The following is a 19,438-nucleotide window of genomic DNA, read 5'->3' as shown; positions in this document are numbered from 1 at the left end:
TGTTAACTGGCACTTACATTTTTGAACATAGACTTGAAAGTGCATGAATTTTTATAATTCATGACTGAAAAGATTTTGCAGTATTATTTTTGATGTACCATTTTCATGGTAATGCAATGTTTGAATTTAAACTGGGTTTCAAAGGATGAACTTTGAGATTTTGGACGGGTGACAGTTAACAGGTTAATTAGGCATTTAAATATTTAATATTATAGTAATTATTATTATTATTTAAGTAAGTCTTGCTTGAGCTTTTGAAATCCTCAGAAATGCTTTGCCTTCTTCAGACCCACAGTGCCTACATGCTGTTCTATAAGAGAGTGGAGGAGGAGAATGAGAAGGACTTGACCTTTGACATCTCTCCTGACCTTCTAGAGGTACAGCCCTCACCCGTCAGTCTTCACTGCACACACCTGAGCATTTCACTGGCAGCTCATCTCTCTCTGTCTCTCTCATAGTGGATCTGGCACGACAACATGCAGTTTCTCCAGGACAAGAACATCTTTGAACACACATACTTCGGGTAAAAGAACAAAGATGACTTTGATAACTCTTGAATTATTATTTAATTTTTTAATGCATGGTGATATACATTCTGCTCTCAGTGTTATATTCTGTTCTCATCTTTACTTTTATTTCGATGTAAAATCCATTTGATTTCTAAATGTATGTAAATGCTCTGTCCTCTCATTCTCTTCTGTTCTTTTTCATTGTTTTCTTTTGTCGTTTCTCTGTAGTTTTATGTGGCAGCTGTGCAGCAGTATTCCCAGCACTTTACCCGATCCTAAATCCGTGTCGCTCATGACGGCTAAAGTGAGTCTAACTGATGAAGTGGCATCTTTCAGATGAATCATTTAGAGTTTCTGTCCACGAGGTGCATGATTAGGGCTCAAGCCCGAAGGGGCGAAGAGCCCTATTGTTCCCCTAAGGATTATTCTTATTAGGGCTCAAGCCCAAAGGGCGAGAGGCCTATTGTTTTCTTTAGGATTATTTTTTATTATTTTTTTTGTTTTGTTTTTTCTAACGTTTCAGGGGCTTTTGGGGCCCTTAACATGCATAAAAAGTCTTGAAAATTGGCACACACATTGGAACCTGCGGCCATTAGGGCCGGGCAGAGACTGATACACGGGCGTGGCACAGGGGCTCTACAGCGCCCCCTGGAATATGGAAGGCCATATATCATACATGCTTGTAGACGTTTGAAACTCGGTACACATATAGATCTCATCAATCCAAACAACTTTCGTTTTACATGTCATAGGCTCTGCCCAACAGGAAGTCAGCTATTTAGAGATGTAAAAAGCGCATGCCCTGGAATTTTATATACTTGTCATAGGTTTTTTACCCGATTGCCACCAAACTCGGTCAACATGATCTCAAGACATTGGGGATGAAAAATGAAATTATGGCAGGAAATGAGAAACAGGAAGTGTCTAATACCATCCACATACATTTCCTGATTTTAATCAAACTTCATCAGATTATTCATTGTATGATGTCGATTGCATATATGTGACTATTAGGAGTCAAAGTTATAGCGCCACCAACTGGCAGCAGGAAGTGTGTCATTTTCAAAATGCTTTGAATTCATCATCTTATTTTTACTCTATTTGCTTCAAACTTCATCAGAATAATGCTAAAACACAGCCGATATAAATCTGCTGGGGGATATGGATATCTAAAAATATTGTTGCCGTGGCAACATTTCAAACTGCAATAATTTTCAGGTGATTTTGAGTTTATATCAGTATTTCTGATAGCTAGACAATGGCAAAAGCTTATTAAAGGGCGTGGAAGAGGCACTCTATAGTGACACCTTTTGACAAAAGTGGGGGGTTAGTTTTAGCTACAGACACCAAACTCGGTACATATATTGGTCTTATCAAGACAGACAACTTTCTAATTTACAGTCATCAGCTACGGCCAACAGGAAGTTGGCTATTTTGACTTGAATATGGATTTTTGGGAAAATTCTGCTGTGAATTAATGCATACTGCTCAGAGGAGAAGTACACTTGACACACCAAACTTTGTCTACATGTTGAAAAAACATTGAGGAACTGAAATTGCGAATGGATTTTGGATAGCTTGAATGGTTTTGCCGTGGTGATTTTTTGAAATGACCGTAAAAAGGGAATCATTAATTGTATTGTATTTTTAAATTGCAGCTTCCAAACACGTCAAATAATTTTTTCATACAGATGAAAAAGTCATTCTGAGGAAATATGCATAGTTTCATGACTTTAAAACACTGTATGGATAACAGAAAATTAAAAAAAAAATCTCATCTCACTCTGTCCCTCTGTTTGAGTATATGTGCTTAGACTTCCATTGTCTGAGAGAAATAGCGCCCCTACAGGTGCAATTCCCGGAGTAAAAGGGAGGAGACTCTCTTTTAGCTTCACTTTTAAATCGGTTAAAAATACAAATAAATACTTATATTTAATTCACACTGACAAGTTAAACCAACATATCTGATTATTACCGGCTCAGGACTCATTAATAATTGATGTGTGGTCAGTGATACGTGAGAAATACGAGAGATGAATCACCGCTCTGAGCAAGAGCGTGTGGAATGACGAGCTCAGAAAAAAACTGTTTATTCTTGTTTTATAGCTATTAAAAATAAAATATTACGGCGATATGACACAATTCACCAATTAGAACACACCAAGAGCTAAATTCAGATGTTTTTGAACCATTTGTGTGAAAATGAAATATTTGCGGCTGCCTATCTGAAATCACCGCCTCCGATCAGCGCGTACAGTGTCGAGCTCAAAACTAAAGTTTTTCTTGTTTAAGAGCTTTTTAAAATAAAATATTACCACAGATGCACACAATACACCCATTATAACACAACAAAAGCTAAATGCAGGTGTTTGTAACCCGTTTAAGTGTGAAAGACTATTTGAAAGTGCGACGGGCAGAATAACATATATCTCTCGAGCTGCAGGATTCTGCCTTTCGTCGTACGAACGAACACATCACGGACAAGATTATTTCAAAATACATAATAGCTTGGCAAATATAAACGAAAACAGCCACGTGAACATAAACCGTTGAGCAATAAATCTGAAGTGGATCTACTGGATTTGAATATTAAGTGACCGCATTTACCAGCTGCTTTCTGTCTTCAATTTTAATCTATATATAAAAAGGAAACTCATTCGTCTTGGCTGCTTTTTTTATGTGTACGTATTTATTTATTTACTTTTTTATACATTTTGTATAGTTTCATAGTTTATGTATTACAATTATAAAAACAAAAATAAATTTAGCCACTCACATAGAAATATCTTAGGCCTTATCCTTTTCTGACAGTTTTAGGGATTTTTAAAAATCCTAAAAAACCTTATTTGTGCTGCAAATAATAATTTCAAACTAATTTGAGACTGACCTTTGACATCCTGTGACATGATATTTATTTGAATTTACATGATCTCATGGATGTAACAGTAAATCTGTTCAGCTCACAGATAGAAAACTAAGCTGTAATGCAAGCAGAACTTTCACAAATGCTTATAGGTCAATAAAATCATTACAAAACACTTTTATAAATCATTTAAAGATTTGATAACACTGTAAAATAATGTCTAATTTGTTAACATTAGTAAATGCATTGGTATCACTTTATAATAACTGCACTCATTAGTAAATAGTCAGCTCATGCTTTATAAAGTCTTGTCCCAACATTAACCCTCTGGAGTCTAAGGGTATTTTTGGAGCCTGGAGAAGTTTTGTCATGCCTTGACATTTGTGCTTTTTTCAGTTTCTTATAAATATCTAAATGGGTAAAGACTAATCTCACTGTAATCAGCACAAACTGGGCTGTAATAATATGTGAAATGCATGTATGTACATGATTGTGTTTTTGAGAAAAAAAATATTATGCGTGGTTAGTGAAAAACTAAAAATGTTAAAACGCTTGAATAAGGCAAAAAAACACATAAAGAACAATGGTTCCCGGGATTTTTGAGAACTGGAGCTTGTAGCCTAGAATCTTTCTTTCTAAATGATGTGAAAATCATCTTGTTTACTCACTCACAGAAAACAATATATTGATTTAAATTTTCTAAGACACTTTTTGTTGGTAAAAGTCATATGCGAGTAGGCGTCAACTACCATGAATATCATTGTGATTTACACCTGAGAAGACAAAGGGCCGCATAATGAGCTGCATAATGAGCCATTCAGTCATCTGTGCCACTGAGAGTGAGGAGTTACAAGAGAGAATGTGAGAACAAAATAAATCTATATAATTTTATGTTTGTAGTTTATTAAACAGTTTTTAAACAGTTTATTAAAAACAATCAAAGCTGACTTTCAAACAAATTGTTTGGCATGCTTACTCCAGTCACACAATCCTTCAGAAATCCTTTTAACAATCTTATTTTCAACAACAAAAAAAAAAAAACGTTTGTTGTTATTATTATCATCATTATTATTAATGTTGAAAAGAGCTGAGAATATTTTTCTGGGTTTTTAGGGGGAATAAATGGAAAGAAAAGCATTGTTTTTACATTTGTTACAGTTATCTATTTGTTACATTTATATTATTTACATCAAGCTTTCGAAGGGTATAGTGTTGTATATTGTTATTGAAACTTCATAATGTTTCACTTGATTATACATTTAGTCAGGAATTATAGTTTGGAAAAAGTCTAACTAGTAAAACGTTTACACGTTATGTGAAAACTAGTACAAGTATATAAATAAATAAAAAGAGACTTACTCATGTTTATGATCTCTGCTGAATAAAGTGCTTCATTCTTTTTTTCTGAGGAAATCCATTTCTCAAATCCTCAACCACATCACATCTTTTTGGGGTGAATTATGTGTTATTCCTCTCATCGCGAAGCAAACAGTAAAATAAAAAAAACTTGAAGAACAGTCTGATTGGGTTGTCTTCTGTTATGGGCGTATTCAAGCCGCGCGCTTCAGTTTGAATCTGAATAGCGCGTTCAGCGCGGGGGTGTGGTCACATTAGATATAATGAAGGGAGACATGAAAAACAGACATCGCGTTGTTTTCATATGGATTACTTTATCACAGAATATCTGTTTTCGGCGGCACTTGTTTAGTTTAAAAATAGACATGTCAAGCTTTCTATAGATATCTCTCTCATGTATTTTCGTTGAGTATTCACGGAGTTACAGTTCATTTAAATGACGTGTTTGTAAAAGAAGATCAGCGCAGACAAAGGCTGCAGACAGCGCACCTTGTTTGTTATCTTTATTTTATAAGTGCACAAAGTTTTGTTGTTATTATGTGTGTATCCAAAAAAAAGTAGACCCTTTACAGATTCGATTGATGTATTGCTCTTATCTGTACGATTAAAACTGAAAGTGTAATTTAAGTTCTTTTCGGGGTTATCAGGAGAAAATGACTCAAAACGCGTATCCGCGTTAATCGACTTGATAGGGTTAATAGTCATTAGTAAGCAGCTTATGAATACAGCAATAAAAAACCTGTTCTTGGTTTATAAGCACATATATTACAAAGGAGAGTAAAAAGTCAGTTATCTTCCTAAGAAAAATAAAAATAAACAAACACAACACAGATTGATACAGAACTCAGAAATATTCATTTCAATATGCAATAAAAGGAAACCATACACTTGAATTATCTGTGTGTGTGTGTGTGTGTGTGTGTGTGTGTGTGTGTGTATAGTAGGAGGCATTTTGGGGATGGTAAAGGTTTTGTCCACTGGGTGGTGCTGTGGCTATGTTTCATTAGCACAGCCGAGCAACAAGTGTGTGTGTTGGTATTTGGGAAGCACAGTTTTTGAGTGCACGGCAGAGAAGCTCGCAAGGAGGATTCTAGTTGTATGTGGTCCATAAGGTATGGCTTTGTGTGTACATGTGTGTATATATATATATATATATATATAATATATATATAATTGTTTTTTTATAATATACATTTTTTTCTGTACAGTTTCATTTTTTCCCATCTTGAAAAAAATATTTCTGTGCTCTGTATCCCTCTGTGTTGTGTTTAACTTGTTTGGTTGATGAATGTTCCTTTAAATCTCCTTTGTGAATGCTTTAAATGTATAAATAGTCCTCACTTTAGATGAGTTCACAAAAATAGATAACTGGAAACTACTAAATGATTTATAAAGACTTTATCATGAATTACAGCTGGAATATATGTCAATAAAGCAGTTATTAACAAACTGACCAACTATTATCATGTGTCTAAATAATAAGATTTATATATTTACACTAAAATAGTTAATTAATCATTTAATTTCACTTTCTTAATGATCTCATAAACCACTGACAACTTAATAACTGGTTTGTAAATAATGCAATAATTTATAAATGATAAATTGATCCTTAAAGGTGCCATGTGTCATGTCTGGCAAAAAAATCAAGTCATACTACACATTCCATACCAGATGGGGGCAGTATGCCTCAATAAAGTGAATTGGTCTACTCTAGAGTAACAAACGAGAAACGCATTGTCTCTATGCTCCGCCCCTACTTTCACAACAACCCTACAGCTATAGCCGAAGCCTAAGAGGACGTTTTGCCTCCAGAGGAACGGGTGATGTCAAGTTATTTTGAAACATGACATCTTCAAGCTACTCCCCTTCACCTTTACCAGTGAATATGTTCATATTCGTTTTGTTCATATTACATTGAGTTGTATATACACATTATATGAATTAAATTAATTTGACGGACAGCATTCTATCAACATCAAGCTAGCGCCAAGCCGCCAACCAACGTAACCAGAGCTGCCAACTCTCAAGCATTCACCGTGAGACACACGCAATTGATTCTTTTCATACGCTTTCACGCCACACATCAATTTTCTCACGCACAGAAAAACCACGAAGCAAAGAGGACACGGAGACCAACAGACTAGACAGAGCAGGTTAGTTATGATATAAAAAATATCAGATTCTGTCAATTTTATTACGCAATTCAAACAATACAAAACAAACTTCTAGCAAAATACTAACAGCATCTTACTTACCAATCCAAAAGAAATGTTGCAAGTTCGGAGTCGAACCTCATTTCTTTCAAGTCCATCAGTTGTCTCCAGCGATGGAAAGCAGTGCCGATGTTTACTCTGGTTCGGCTACTTTTCTTATCGGATTTGATTTGTGATTCCGAGCGTGGTTGTTTCCCTGTAGTGGGTGGTGGTGGTAGGGGTCTCTTGCCAAGGGCTTCAGTCATCCTTCCGCTCTCTTCCCTGAACTGAAATGAAGTAGTGGGCTGTACTTTCCACACGATTGACATCAGGTATAAGTACGCCCACAAGCCGTGCGAGTTATTCGTGTATTGCAGGTTGGCTGGTGGTTATGTTGCCCGCATACCGCCTCCCATGGCCGAAACTGGTATTACGACGCCTGTCGGGCCGGGGCTAGTAATGCTTATGCTAATTAAGGTTGATATCTCTGCAGCACTATAACTTGACATTTTTTTAATGACATCCTCGCTCTTATTTCTTCTCATTCTTTTGATGCGTGTAGGTCATTTTTTTTTGGATATTTTTACCTCAATTTTTACACATGGCACCTTTAAAGTATGAAAATACAATGATTGAACTTTATAGATATGTTCAATAACAAAATATTTATAGCTGTATTTATGAACTGCTTAATAATGCCTATTAAAGGAGTGCTATTATGCTTTTTCACTTTTCCAACTTTAGTTAGTCTGTAATGTTGCTGTTTCAGCATAAAAAAGTTCTGCAAAGTTACAAAGCTGAAAGTCCAATTCAAAAGGAGATATTTTATTTAACAAAAATCACGTTTTAAAATCTAAAACGAACAAATTGTTTGGAATACAACAAGCATTTTCCGGGATTTGTGATATCACAAATATTGACGAATGGGATGTGAATTGGTTGAGCTGCACTAGAGAAGACAACAAGTGTGGTATATATGTAGTTGACCATGAAGACTGGAAGAGAAAAACAAACTCCTTATATTCAGGTGTGCAGAATTATTAGACACTTTTTCCTTTACTGATAAAATGAGCCAAAAAAGACATTTCACTTAGACTGAAAAAACCCAAAATGATTAGATCCTCATGAGAAATATTCAAAATTAGATCACTACATTAATTGCAAAGACATGACCACTGGACAGCAAAATGCTTACTGGGTCAGAAGGGTCAGAAAAAAAACAGGTGGAGAAGAACAGAAACACGTAAACTGCAAAAGAATTAAGAATTAAAGTGAAGAATTAGGTGTGACACTATCAGGGAGCATTTAGTCTACAGTGCCACCATTTTCCAGAACTGCAACTTTCCTGGAGTCTCAGAATTACAATGTGTCAGGTTCTGAGAGACGTAAATGATCCTAAAAAATGACTTAATTAGAATAGCACGACGTATTGTGGAATACTATATTAAGACCTTATATATAGGCTTTATGAACAGATAGGTTTTGAGTGATTCTTGAAGGACTAGCATCACCTCCTCTTGTATGACGGTTTGAGGAATATATCTTCCAGATAGTACCGCCGCTCCCTATATGCAGAGTACGCAGTCTTCGTAGGGCACCAACTCCCAGAGGGGGCACCATCCCAGTTGCTCAAAACACAAAAAAAAAACATGCGCCATTCTCCCATCCGGGCTCGCGACTGCTCGCACCTAATGTTTGTGGATGAATGTTCGTAAATGATGGATGGACATCTATGCCCGGGTAAAAGACATGAGCAATCCGGCACAGAGAAAAGAAAACTAAAGAAAGTAAAAAAAAAAAAAAAAAAAAACAGGCATAAAGTTGGCTTGACAAATGGACATTTGAGAGTCTCCCATTTAGGGACCGTCTCTAAAGTTACATGTGATATTGTTATATACTTTTCTAACGTCAGTAGCATTTGAAGAGAATGACTTGGTCATAAAAACAACTGTAATTGTTCATCTGGGTGACCGCTATAATGCACAATTAAATTGAATGTTTGATATTTATTAAAACAAAATGTAAGTCATATGTAAATTTTGCTACTTTTTCACATGGGCTCAAACGCAAATTTGAAGCTCAATAGCATTTGAGGAGAAAGACTTGCAGTCATAAAACAATTGTAATGTGTTCATTTAGGTATCAGCTTCAATGCACACCTTATACATTTTTTTATATATATTAAAATAAAGTGTTACTAAAGTTATATATATTGTTCTGTGTATGTGATTTCAAAGACTAGATGGGTCGGATTAACTCTTTAACTGCTGTATCCCTTAAAACTTGATTGCCAGAGGGTTAGTGTAAATGCGTATGCCCGCTGGGCACAGTTTTCCTGATGCCACCGGGGTGGCGTTTGCACTGATGGCTTGAGCCCGCCATCATTGCTTGCAGCTATATTTCGAGTTGTTTTCCTCTCTTTCTCTCACAGCTCAGCACATCGTTTGTTCTGGAGACATTCATCCACTCCAAAGAAAAGGTGAGATGGACTAATATCTTCTTTTCTTCTTTTGTAATCTACCAGAGACATTTTCAGCAGTGTTTCAGTAATTGTTTGTTATTGCAATTAAACATTTCATTCTTTTTTTCCTCTCAGCCCACGATGCTGCAGTGGATTGAACTCTTGACCAAACAGTTTAACAATAGCCAAGCTGCCTGCGAGGTAACACACACACACACACACACACACACACAGTGGTTTCCATGTTTTATAGGAACATTCCACAGACATAGTGGTTTTTATATACTGTAAAAACCTAATCCTACCCCTCACAAAAAACTGTCTGCATTTTTAGATTTTCAGCGGTTTCCTTCATGGGGACCAAAAATAAAACGACGCATTACATGCAGCTTCTTGTTTTCCCTGCTCTGTAAAATCACTATAGAGCGAAATGAACGGAGAGAGCTGATGAGATCAGCAGGGTTGCTGGGTAATGCTGTTTTGGAGATCAATGTGTCTGTGTTTTTGTGTGCGCAGTGGTTTTTGGATCAGATGGCAGATGATAACTGGTGGCCAATGCAGATTCTCATCAAGTGTCCCAATCAGATTGTACGTCAGGTGAGTGTCACATAAACACCTTTATTTAAAGGTTTTTCTTAAATGAAGATTATTATCATTATTAACAGACAAACCCACACCCTCCCCCTGTAAGAAAACATTTGCATTTACAACAACTAGTTAATGTGCTGCTGTGATGTTCCAGATGTTTCAGCGGTTGTGTATTCACGTGATCCAGCGGCTCAGACCGGTCCATGCTCACCTGTACCTGCAGCCAGGCATGGAGGACGGGTGTGTGATGCGTCCCTCTCTGTCTTCCTCTGATGCCAGACAACCATCCTGTCCTCAAGTCTCCAAACACATATGCTGTGATCCTGTGAAATCCTTCTAGGGTAGTTCTCATTTGTGTTGGTCTGCCTGCAGATCTGATGATATGGACGGGCCGGTGGAGGACATCGGCAGCCGCTCCTGCGTGACGCGGTTCGTCAAAACGCTGCTGTCAATCATGGAGCACGGAGTGAAGCCGCACAGCAAACACCTGACCGAATACTTTGCCTTTCTATACGAGTTTGCCAAAATGGGAGAAGAGGAGGTAACGGCTATTTAAGCATTTATTTATTTACTTACTTGTTTTTGCTTTTGTTTGACTTATTTCTATTTATTTATTTTACTTTTTAAAAATGTAATTGTATTTATTTTACCTACTTATTTAACGTATGTATTTATTTAATTTATGTGTGCATGCATTTTATTTACTTATTTCACTTAGTTATTTATTAAAAATTTGATTTTTTTAAAAAATATATAAAAAATAATAATGTATAAAATTATTTTACATTTAAATAGTATACATTTATAAAAAATAATTTCTTCTTTTTAATATAATAATTTTTTTTTTGTCTTCACAGAGTCAGTTCCTCTTATCTTTGCAAGCCATTTCTATAATGGTGCATTTCTACATAGGCACCAAAGGACCCGAAAATGTGAGTGGCGTCTCATCAAGGCTCGATCTTCTTTGATTCAGGCTTTCCCTGATCTCAGATCATAACATCCATATCTCTGTCTCAGCCTCAGGTGGAGGTGTTATCTGAGGAGGAGGAGGGTGAGGAGGATGAAGAGGAGGACATCCTGTCACTGGCCGAGGAGAAGTACCGTCCGGCCGCTCTGGAGAAGATGATCGCACTCATAGCTCTGCTGGTGGAGCAGTCCAGATCTGAGAGGTACAAAGCATATCATATTTCACCCCAAACGGATCATAGTTCACCTTCAAATTCTTTCAAAGAAAATTAAACCTATTTTAGGGCTGTTAAAGCTACCAGACAGAGTTGCCCCATTAGCCGTTTTTACTGTAATAGAGTAGTAATCTCTGACCATTTGTCTCTGTCTGTAGACACTTGACTCTGTCTCAGAGTGACATGGCCGCGCTGACCGGAGGAAAAGGTTTCCCCTTCCTGTTCCAACACATCAGAGACAGCATCAACATCAGACAGACCTGCAACCTCATATTCAGCCTCTGCAGATACAACAACCGCCTGGCAGAACACGTAAGATATACACACTTCTAGTGTTTTTAGATTAAGCTCATTATAACACTTACTCCAGTCTTCAGTGTCACATGATCCTTCAGAAATCATGCTGATTTGCTGCTTAAGAAATATATATTTTTACTATAATCAACGTATGCTCCTTCATATTTTAAGTGTCTGTTGATTAATAGAAAGCATTTTTTGAAATGGGAATCTTTTGTAACATTATAAATGTCTTTACTGTCACTTTCAATTTGATGCACTTGCTGAACATTACAAAAAACACACACCAAAGACAAATTTTTGAACAGTAGTGTAGCTTAGTTCTTGGAAAAGTCTTTGTCCTCAGATTATAGCTAAGCATGCCATCAGTTATCTCAAACGACAGCACAAGATCTCATGGTTTGTGTTCTTCTGCTGGTGTAGATCGTGTCAATGCTGTTCACCTCCATCGCTAAACTGACTCCAGAGGTAAGTCCAGCTCTCACTGCTATTCTTGTTTTACTCTTACACACACTAACTAACATTTTGCGTTTGTCTGACAGGCGGCGAATCCGTTCTTCAAGCTGCTGACGATGCTGATGGAGTTTGCTGCTGGTCCTCCAGGAATGCCCTCGTTTGCGTCCTACATCCTGCAGAGGATCTGGGAGGTACATCTGTCCACACACAGTCCCATCACTCTTCTGCTTTCTCACCTCTCCACTGAAACAGTTCTTTACCACCTGACTCTGTCTGTCAGGTGATCGAGTATAACCCGTCTCAGTGTTTGGACTGGTTGGCCGTCCAGACGCCACGTAATAAGCTGGCTCACAGCTGGGTCCTGCAGAATATGGAGAACTGGGTGGAGAGGTTTCTGCTGGCGCACAACTACCCACGAGTCCGAACATGTAAGAATAAATATATATATATATATATAAATATATATATATATATATATATATATATATATATATATATATATATATATATATATATATATATATATAGCAAGGATGCATTAAATTGATTAAAAGTGACTGTACAGTCATTTATAACATTACAAAAGATTACTATTTCAAATAAATGCTGTTCTATTTTTACTTTATATTAATTAAAGAATCCTGTAAAAAGTATCCACATTTCTGCAAAAATATGAAGCAGCACAGATGTTTTCAACATTGATAATAATCAGGAATGTTTCTTGAGCTGCAAATCAGCATATGAGAGTGATTTCTGAAGGATCATGTGACACTGAAGACTGGAGGAAGGATGCTGAAAATTACATTTTAAAACACATTACAGTAGAAAACTTATTTTAAATTGTAGTGATATTTCACAGTATTACTGTGTCTACTATGTTTTTGATCAAAAAGCCTTGGCGGGCTAATAAGACTTCTACTATTATAGTTTTGGTTTATATTTTTATTTTCTGTTTTCATTTTTTAGTTTCAAACTTTTTGTAATTGTATTGTGTTGACATTTGTATTAGTTTCTTTTCTTTAACAATAAGACTGTATAGTTTTTATGTTGGTTTTAGTTATTTTAATACTTCAACTAAAGCTTAACAAAAATGAGAACTGTTCTCTTGCTGTAATAAAACAGGAATTTTATTTATTATAGCATGAATTTTATTTATTTTTTATTTTATTCTATTCATTGTAAGTTTTTGGATTTTATAACTAATTAACAAAAAAAAATTTTTTTTCAGAAAGTTTTTTTCAGGTTTAGTTAATGATGATGAACTCTGCCCCAGACTTTTAGTAGTAGAATAGTAGTGTATATATGAATACACATTATAAGACCATCAAGAACTACACAGATGCTTAAAAATATTAATAAATGTTCCTTAAAAAAAACATTTAATGCATCCCCACAAACATCTACAAAATAGATAGCTAGTCTTATTTTTATAGTAATATATCTTTGCTTGATAAAATGTCAGATTTGATGTTATTTTGTGCATCTCTCTCAGCGGCGGCGTATCTGCTGGTGTCTCTCATCCCGAGCAACTCGTTTCGTCAGATGTTCCGCTCCACGCGCTCCCTTCACATCCCCACGCGGGACCTCCCGCTGAGTCCTGACACCACCGTGGTTCTGCACCAGGTCTACAACCTGCTGTTGGGCCTGCTGGGCCGGGCCAAGCTCTACGTGGACGTGCCAGTGCACGGGACCACCAAACTGGTGCAGTACTTCAGCTTCATGACCTACTGCCTCATCTCCAAAACCGAGAAGCTCATGTTCTCCAGCTACTTCATGGACCTCTGGAACCTCTTCCAGGTACTTCATGTGCAGATGAAAGCATTTCAAGGTGCTCATATGATGCATATTTGAGTTCTCATGTGTCTCTCTTGATCTCACAGCCTAAGTTATCAGAACCGGCCATCGCCACGAATCACAACAAGCAAGCACTTCTGTCCTTCTGGTATAACGTCTGCGTGGACTGCAGCGAGAACGTGCGTCTCATCATCCAAAACCCCGTCGTCACTAAAAACATCGCCTTTAACTACATCCTGGCCGACCACGACGATCAGGAGGTGGTGCTGTTCAACCGCGGGATGCTGCCGGCGTATTACGCCATCCTGCGCATGTGCTGCGAGCAGTCGCCCGCCTTCACCCGCCAGCTGGCGTCCCACCAGAACATACAGTGGGCCTTCAAAAACCTCACGCCCCATGCCAGCCAGTACCCAGGGGCGAGTACAGCACCTACACTCCTTCACTACCAAAGTTATTACATGAAATATGATCAAACACGTTTTTTTCTTTTATTTATGGCATAGTTTATCAGTAACTATGGCACCATTAAAAAAAAAAATCTTTAATTTATGGCATAGTTGTCGTTTACATTTTTTGACAGTCTCTTCTCAAGGCTGCATTTATTTGATCAAAAATACTGTTACAGGAAAATGTAATGTTGTAAAATATTAAATAACTCTTTTCTGTTTTAATATCATTTAAAACTTTATTTATTTCTGTGATGGGGTCCTTTAGAAATCTTTCTAGTATGCTGATTTGAAATGGCAAACTTTTTTAACATTATAAATGCCTTTAGTGTCTCTTTTAAATAATTTAATTAGTCTGTGGGGATTTTTTTATTACACATTTACTTTATAAATGTTTGTGTATTGGTTTAAATTATTTGTACAGTCGTGGCCAAAAGTTTTGAGAATTACATGAATATTAGTTTTCAAAAAGTTTGCCGCTAAACTGCTTTTAGATCTTTGTTTCAGTTGTTTCTGTGATGTACTGAAATATAATTACAAGCACTTCATACGTTTCAAAGGCTTTTATCGACAATTACATGACATTTATGTCATATTCAAAATTTCAACATTCTGGTCCCCGAGCCACTTAGTTATCACTTTTGCCTTATGGCACGGTGCTCCATCGTGCTGGAAAATGCATTGTTCTTCACCAAACTGTTGTTGGATTGCTGGAAGAAGTTGCTGTTGGAGGGTGTTTTGGTACCATTCTTTATTCATGGCTGTGTTTTTGGGCAGAATTGTGAGTGAGCTCACTCCCTTGGATGAGAAGCAACCCCACACATGAATGGTGTCAGGATGCTTTACTGTTGGCATGACACAGGACTGATGGTAGCGCTCTCCTTTTCTTCTCCGGACAAGCCTTTTTCCAGATGCCCCAAACAATCGGAAAGGGGCTTCATCTGAGAATGACTTTGCCCCAGTCCTCAGCAGTCCATTCACTATACTTTCTGCAGAAGATCAATCTGTCCCTGATGTTTTTTTTGGAGAGAAGTGGCTTCTTTGCTGCCCTTCTTGACACCAGGCCATCTTCCAGAAGTCTTGGCCTCACTGTGCGTGCAGATGCGCTCACACCTGCCTGCTGCCATTCCTGAGCAAGCTCTGCACTGGTGGCACTCCGATCCCGCAGCTGAATCCTCTTTAGGAGACCATCCTGGCGCTTGCTGGACTTTCTTGGACGCCCTGAAGCCTTCTTTACAAGAATTGAACCTCTTTCCTTGAAGTTCTTGATGATCCTATAAATTGTTGATTTAGGTGCAATCTTAGTAGCCACAATATCCTTGCCTGTGAAGCCATTTTTATGCAACGCAATGATGGCTGCACGCGTTTCTTTGCAGGTCACCATGGTTAACAATGGAAGAACAATGATTTCAAGCATCACCCTCCTTTTAACATGTCAAGTCTGCCATTCTCACCCAATCAGCCTGACATAATGATCTCCAGCCTTGTGCTCGTCAACATTCTCACCTGAGTTAACAAGACGATTACTGAAATGATTTCAGCAGGTCCTTTAATGACAGCAATGAAATGCAGTGGAAAGGTTTTTTTGGGATTAAGTTAATTTTCATGGCAAAGAAGGACAATGCAATTCATCTGATCACTCTTCATAACATTCTGGAGTATATGCAAATTGCTATTATAAAAACTTAAGCAGCAACTTTTCCAATTTCCAATATTTATGTAATTCTCAAAACTTTTGGCCACGACTGTACATATTTTAAATAGTATAAATGATGTTTATGGCTATAAAAATTGGATCAAATCGGTGTTTAAATGCTCAAATCTTGTCCCAAGTTATTATAACAGGTTTGCAAAAGTTTTTAATCTCAAATAAAATAAAGCACTGCATATAATAATACTAAATTTAGTTTGACCTCCTAAAGTGTATAAACCACGTTTTCCAAGTGTTCACTGAACATTTTATGTTCATCTTCAGAGTTTTACGCTTCAAGTGCCTCCTGTTTCTCACTGTCTCTCTGTCTGAAGGAATATGAATGTTTTGAGCTTAAACTACTGTTTAATTCAGTTCACATCAATAACACGTTGTTGTTTGTCTTTCTCTGCAGGCGGTGGAGGAGTTGTTTAACCTGATGCAGTTATTTGTGGCTCAGAGGCCTGATATGAGAGAGGAAGAGCTGGAGGACGTGAAGCAGTTTAAGAAGACCACCATCAGCTGTTACCTGCGCTGTCTGGATGGGCGCTCCTGCTGGACCACTCTCATCAGGTACACACACGCTCTATTAAATCTGATTGAGTGTTTTACAAGACATTTTCATTCCTACTAATCTCTGTGTGTACTCTCAGTGCCTTCCGTATACTGCTGGAGAACGATGAGGACAGACTGCTGGTGGTGTTCAACAGAGGACTCATCCTCATGACTGAGGTTTTCAAAGTCTCACTCTTTTCATTCGTCTTCATTTTTAATGGACTGTCGTATAGAATTAAACCTTTCTCTGTCTGCAGTCCTTCAACACCCTACACATGATGTACCATGAGGCCACTGCGTGTCACGTGACCGGTGATCTGGTGGAGCTGCTGTCTATTTTCCTGTCTGTTTTAAAGGCAACGCGGCCCTACTTACAGCGCAAAGGTAGTGTATAACCCATAATACACCACACAGTTCACTGATGTTTATGATTACCCATAATGCATATTAAACCAATAACTCCAGGGTTCTTCATTATTTATGGACCATAACATGCTATACAGAAGCTCTGTTATCCATAATGCACCATACACAATACAAAATGACTAATCTACCCTTAATATACCTACACTTGCAGTACAAGTACTCATTATGCATAATGCACCCTACCATGCAATGCAAAAGTACTGTATTACCCATAATGCACCTGAATAATCAATAATAAAGTAACCCATAACCCAAAAGCCTGCAATGCAAAACTGCTTGTTACCCTTAAAAAAAAAAAATTGTCCTGGCTCTCCCAACAGTCCAAAAGAAGTCTAATAAAGCGCATCCATAAAAAGCCTCCATGGCTCCAGGGGGTGAATAAAGAAAATCGATGCGTTTTTGTTAGAAAATATCTATTTAAATCATATAAAAAAATTTATGATGAGTAATCTCTAACTTCCGCTAACTGTCTTATTGCACAAGCCGTGTAAGTATTTTTTTCCTGCACAACTATTTTTAAATATCTGATGACTTAATACGTGCAATGCATCTTTATTCATTAAAAACAATAGTTTTAAGAATATGGTTGAGATTGCGAATATGAGCCAGATGCTGAATGTACTGTGGAAGTGCGCTCTGACGATGACAGCAATGGTAAAATCATCTTTTCAAATTGAATCCTTTAAAGTTTCAAAAGGTAACAAAATAAGCTTTATTTTATTCTTCTGTAATTGTTCTTAAAATATCAAGAGAGTTTTTCATTATTTCAGCAGTCAGAGATCCATTCATGCATGATATAGGTCCGAATATGTAATAATGATTGGCACTAAAAAGTCATGCATTTAAGTGGATAACAAGCAATGCAAAAGTACTCATCACCCATAATGCATCTTAACAAGCATTACAAAAGTACTCATTACGCACAATGCACCTTAAGCAATGCAAAAGTACTCATTACCCATAATGTACAAGAAACAATGCAAAAGTACTCATTACCCACAATGCACCTTAACAAGCATTGGAAAAAGTACTCATTACCCATAATGCACCTTAACAAGCACTGAAAAAGTACTCATTACCCATAATACAATTAAAGAAGCATTGCAAAAGTAGTAATTAAGTAAAATACTAGAAAAAAAGCACACGCTGCACACTCTCAAAAATCACAAGCGAGATGAAAGCAATGCAGGCAATTTACTGAAAAAACAATGCAAACATTTCAGTCACATGTTGAGCTAACAATACTGAAACAGGAGCTACCTTGATGCAATGCAAAAATACTCATTACCCATAATGTTCCTAAAGAAATAATACTGAACTACCTCATTTCCCATAATGCATCTTATGAAATACAAAAAGTAGTCGATAACCCATAATGCACTTGTATGTGCATTGGAATCTCAATCCCTGCTGATTTGTGTCTATCTGTAGATGTGAAGCAGGCGTTGATCCAGTGGCAGGAGAGGATTGATTTTGCTCATAAGCTGCTGACGCTGCTGAACTCTTACAGCCCTCCAGAGCTGCGTAACGCCTGTCTTGGTGAGTCTCCACATCCACGAAACAAACACTCCACACTCCAAATGAACTGAAGCAGCAGATGAATGTGATCTGAATGCATGTTTATTCTCAGATGTGCTGAAGGAGCTGGTGCTCTTGAGTCCTCATGACTTCCTGCACACGCTCGTGCCCTTCCTGCAGCACAACCACTGCACTTACCACCACAGTAACATCCCCAGTGAGTCCTGCAGAAACCTTCAGACGCACAGCACTGATCATCATCACCATCATCATGATGTGTAACACTGTCTGTGTGTGTTTGCAGTGTCGTTTGGCCCGTACCTGCCCTGTAGAGAGAATATCAAGCTAATGGGCGGTAAGAACAACATTCGTCCTCCCAGACCGGAGCTCAACATGTGCCTGCTGCCCTCGATGGTGGAGACCAGTAAGGTGTGTACGAGACCCAAGGCATGAGTCCTGTCGCACGCTGAGCTTTAGTTATTCATCAAGTGTGTTTTGTGTTTCCTGTAGGGTAAGGATGAGGTGTATGACAGGATGTTGTTGGACTACTTCCTGTCCTATCATCAGTTCATTCACCTGCTCTGTCGAGTCGCCATCAACTGTGAGAAGTTCACAGAGACTCTGGTGAAACTCAGTAAGGATGCTTCACTCTTTAAAGCTTGTGTGTGTGTGTGTGTGTGTGTGTGTGTGTGTGTGTGTGTGTATGCTAATGGTGTTTATTCACCTGTGTGCAGGTGTGTTGATAGCATATGAAGGACTTCCTTTACACCTGGCTCTCTTTCCAAAACTATGGACAGAACTCACTCAGTCTCAGGTGAAATCTTCTAAGTCGTCTCTCACACACATGAAGCAGTAACCACTAGAGGTCATGCTTTACCACAATTTAAAACTGTGGTAAAATCACTGTCATGCATAGTTTTAAAATATTTAATGCAATTGTAATTCATTCAGTATTAAAACTCTTTAATATTTTTAATTAATATTTAATATTAAAACTGTGGTATATTTAATTGTTCTTTAAAATATAGAGGTGGCCTTTAAGCAGCAGATATTTCAGAGAAATGTCTATAAGCACAAAGCCGTGTCATCCAATCAGAAGTGAG

The 19,438-nt window shown here is 37.5% G+C and overlaps 1 protein-coding gene across 2 annotated transcripts in view; it reads left to right on the top strand.

Annotated features, from left to right (window-relative positions):
* The window catches only part of LOC132144029 (ubiquitin carboxyl-terminal hydrolase 34-like), a 66,084-nt gene that overhangs the window by 43,183 nt on the left and 3,463 nt on the right, over positions 1-19,438 (top strand). For both annotated transcript variants that reach the window (XM_059554741.1, XM_059554742.1), the window contains exons 50-73: positions 288-377; positions 459-523; positions 738-813; positions 9,355-9,402; positions 9,520-9,585; positions 9,901-9,981; positions 10,127-10,212; positions 10,345-10,513; positions 10,830-10,904; positions 10,990-11,141; positions 11,312-11,465; positions 11,874-11,918; positions 11,993-12,097; positions 12,187-12,334; positions 13,399-13,703; positions 13,787-14,116; positions 16,252-16,409; positions 16,490-16,568; positions 16,649-16,775; positions 18,249-18,356; positions 18,448-18,552; positions 18,640-18,764; positions 18,846-18,969; positions 19,070-19,149. In XM_059554741.1, the coding sequence (XP_059410724.1) occupies positions 288-377; positions 459-523; positions 738-813; positions 9,355-9,402; positions 9,520-9,585; positions 9,901-9,981; positions 10,127-10,212; positions 10,345-10,513; positions 10,830-10,904; positions 10,990-11,141; positions 11,312-11,465; positions 11,874-11,918; positions 11,993-12,097; positions 12,187-12,334; positions 13,399-13,703; positions 13,787-14,116; positions 16,252-16,409; positions 16,490-16,568; positions 16,649-16,775; positions 18,249-18,356; positions 18,448-18,552; positions 18,640-18,764; positions 18,846-18,969; positions 19,070-19,149 (2,901 nt within the window). The remainder of the gene's footprint in view (positions 1-287; positions 378-458; positions 524-737; positions 814-9,354; positions 9,403-9,519; positions 9,586-9,900; positions 9,982-10,126; positions 10,213-10,344; positions 10,514-10,829; positions 10,905-10,989; positions 11,142-11,311; positions 11,466-11,873; positions 11,919-11,992; positions 12,098-12,186; positions 12,335-13,398; positions 13,704-13,786; positions 14,117-16,251; positions 16,410-16,489; positions 16,569-16,648; positions 16,776-18,248; positions 18,357-18,447; positions 18,553-18,639; positions 18,765-18,845; positions 18,970-19,069; positions 19,150-19,438) is intronic.

This window comes from Carassius carassius, chromosome 7 (genome assembly GCF_963082965.1).
Source record: "Carassius carassius chromosome 7, fCarCar2.1, whole genome shotgun sequence".
In the NCBI taxonomy this organism is placed as follows: domain Eukaryota; kingdom Metazoa; phylum Chordata; class Actinopteri; order Cypriniformes; family Cyprinidae; genus Carassius; species Carassius carassius.
Note: the sequence above shows the minus strand (reverse complement) of the source record. Positions and strands in the feature narration are given on the sequence as shown.